Source organism: Sinocyclocheilus rhinocerous, unplaced genomic scaffold, assembly GCF_001515625.1.
Source record: "Sinocyclocheilus rhinocerous isolate Xijiao unplaced genomic scaffold, SAMN03320098_v1.1 scaffold18934, whole genome shotgun sequence".
NCBI classification, from domain to species: domain Eukaryota; kingdom Metazoa; phylum Chordata; class Actinopteri; order Cypriniformes; family Cyprinidae; genus Sinocyclocheilus; species Sinocyclocheilus rhinocerous.
The window spans coordinates 1-1,054 of NW_015628073.1; the positions used below are offsets into that span (position 1 = coordinate 1).

At 45.6% G+C, this 1,054-nt stretch overlaps 1 protein-coding gene across 1 annotated transcript in view; it reads right to left on the reverse strand.

Annotated features, from left to right (window-relative positions):
- Positions 1-170: 170 nt before the first annotated feature.
- The window catches only part of LOC107737198 (gastrula zinc finger protein XlCGF8.2DB-like), a gene marked incomplete at both ends in the record, with an annotated part of 1,181 nt that continues 297 nt past the window's right edge, over positions 171-1,054 (reverse strand). The window contains 2 exons of the mRNA XM_016548644.1: positions 171-307; positions 354-1,028. Coding sequence (XP_016404130.1) covers positions 171-307; positions 354-1,028 — 812 coding nt within the window. The remainder of the gene's footprint in view (positions 308-353; positions 1,029-1,054) is intronic.

Here is a 1,054-nt window from a genome sequence, read left to right on the forward strand (position 1 = left end):
TCAAAGCACATGTACTCTCTCACACCAGTGTGAATCTTCTGATGCCGTGTTAAACAGTCCGCTGTAATAAAAGTCTTGTCACACTCAAAGCACATGTACTCTCTCACACCAGTGTGAATTTTCTCATGTCTATGTAATCTCCGCAGCAGTGAAAAACTCTTTCCACATACAGAACAGGAATGTGGCTTCTCCTGCGTATGAACCGTCAGGTGTGCCTTCAGAGCTGATGACCGAAGAAATGTTTTGCTGCACTGATCACACTTGAACGGCTTCTCTCCAGTGTGGATCCTCATGTGTTCTTTAAGTTTTGCTGATTGTGTGAAACTCTTCCCGCACTGATCACATGTGTGTGGCTTTTGATTGTGTGAAACTCTTCCCACACTGATCACACGTGTGCGGCTTCTCTCCGGTGTGAACTCTCATGTGTCGTTTAAGGTTTGCTGATTGCGTGAAGCTCTTTCCACACTGATTACATGTGTGCGGCTTCTCTCCGGTGTGATCTCTCATGTGTCGTTTAAGGTTTGCTGATTGCGTGAAGCTCTTTCCACATTGGCCACACATGAACGGCTTCACTCCAGTGTGAACACTCATGTGACCCTCAAGACTAGCTTTGTTTGAGAATCTCTTTTCACACTGACCGCACATGAATGGCTTCTCTCCGGTGTGGGTCCTCATGTGATCATTAAGATTATGTTTGTATGTGAAACTCTTCCCGCACTGATCACATGTGTGTGGCTTTTCTCCGGTGTGGATCCTCATGTGTTCTCTAAGATGTGCTGGTTGCGTGAAGCTCTTTCCACATTGGTCACACGTGTGTGGCTTCTCTCCGGTGTGAACTCTCGTGTGAAGCTCAAGACTTTGTTTGTATGTGAAACTCTTCCCGCACTGATCACATGTAAATGGCTTCACTCCAGTGTGGATTTTCATGTGTTTGTTAAGGTTTCCTCTTTCTTTGAATTGATTTCCGCACTGATCACATGTGAACGGCTTCTCTCCAGTGAGGATTTTCATGTGTACTTTAAGATGTGCTGATTGTGCGAAAGTCTTCCCGCAC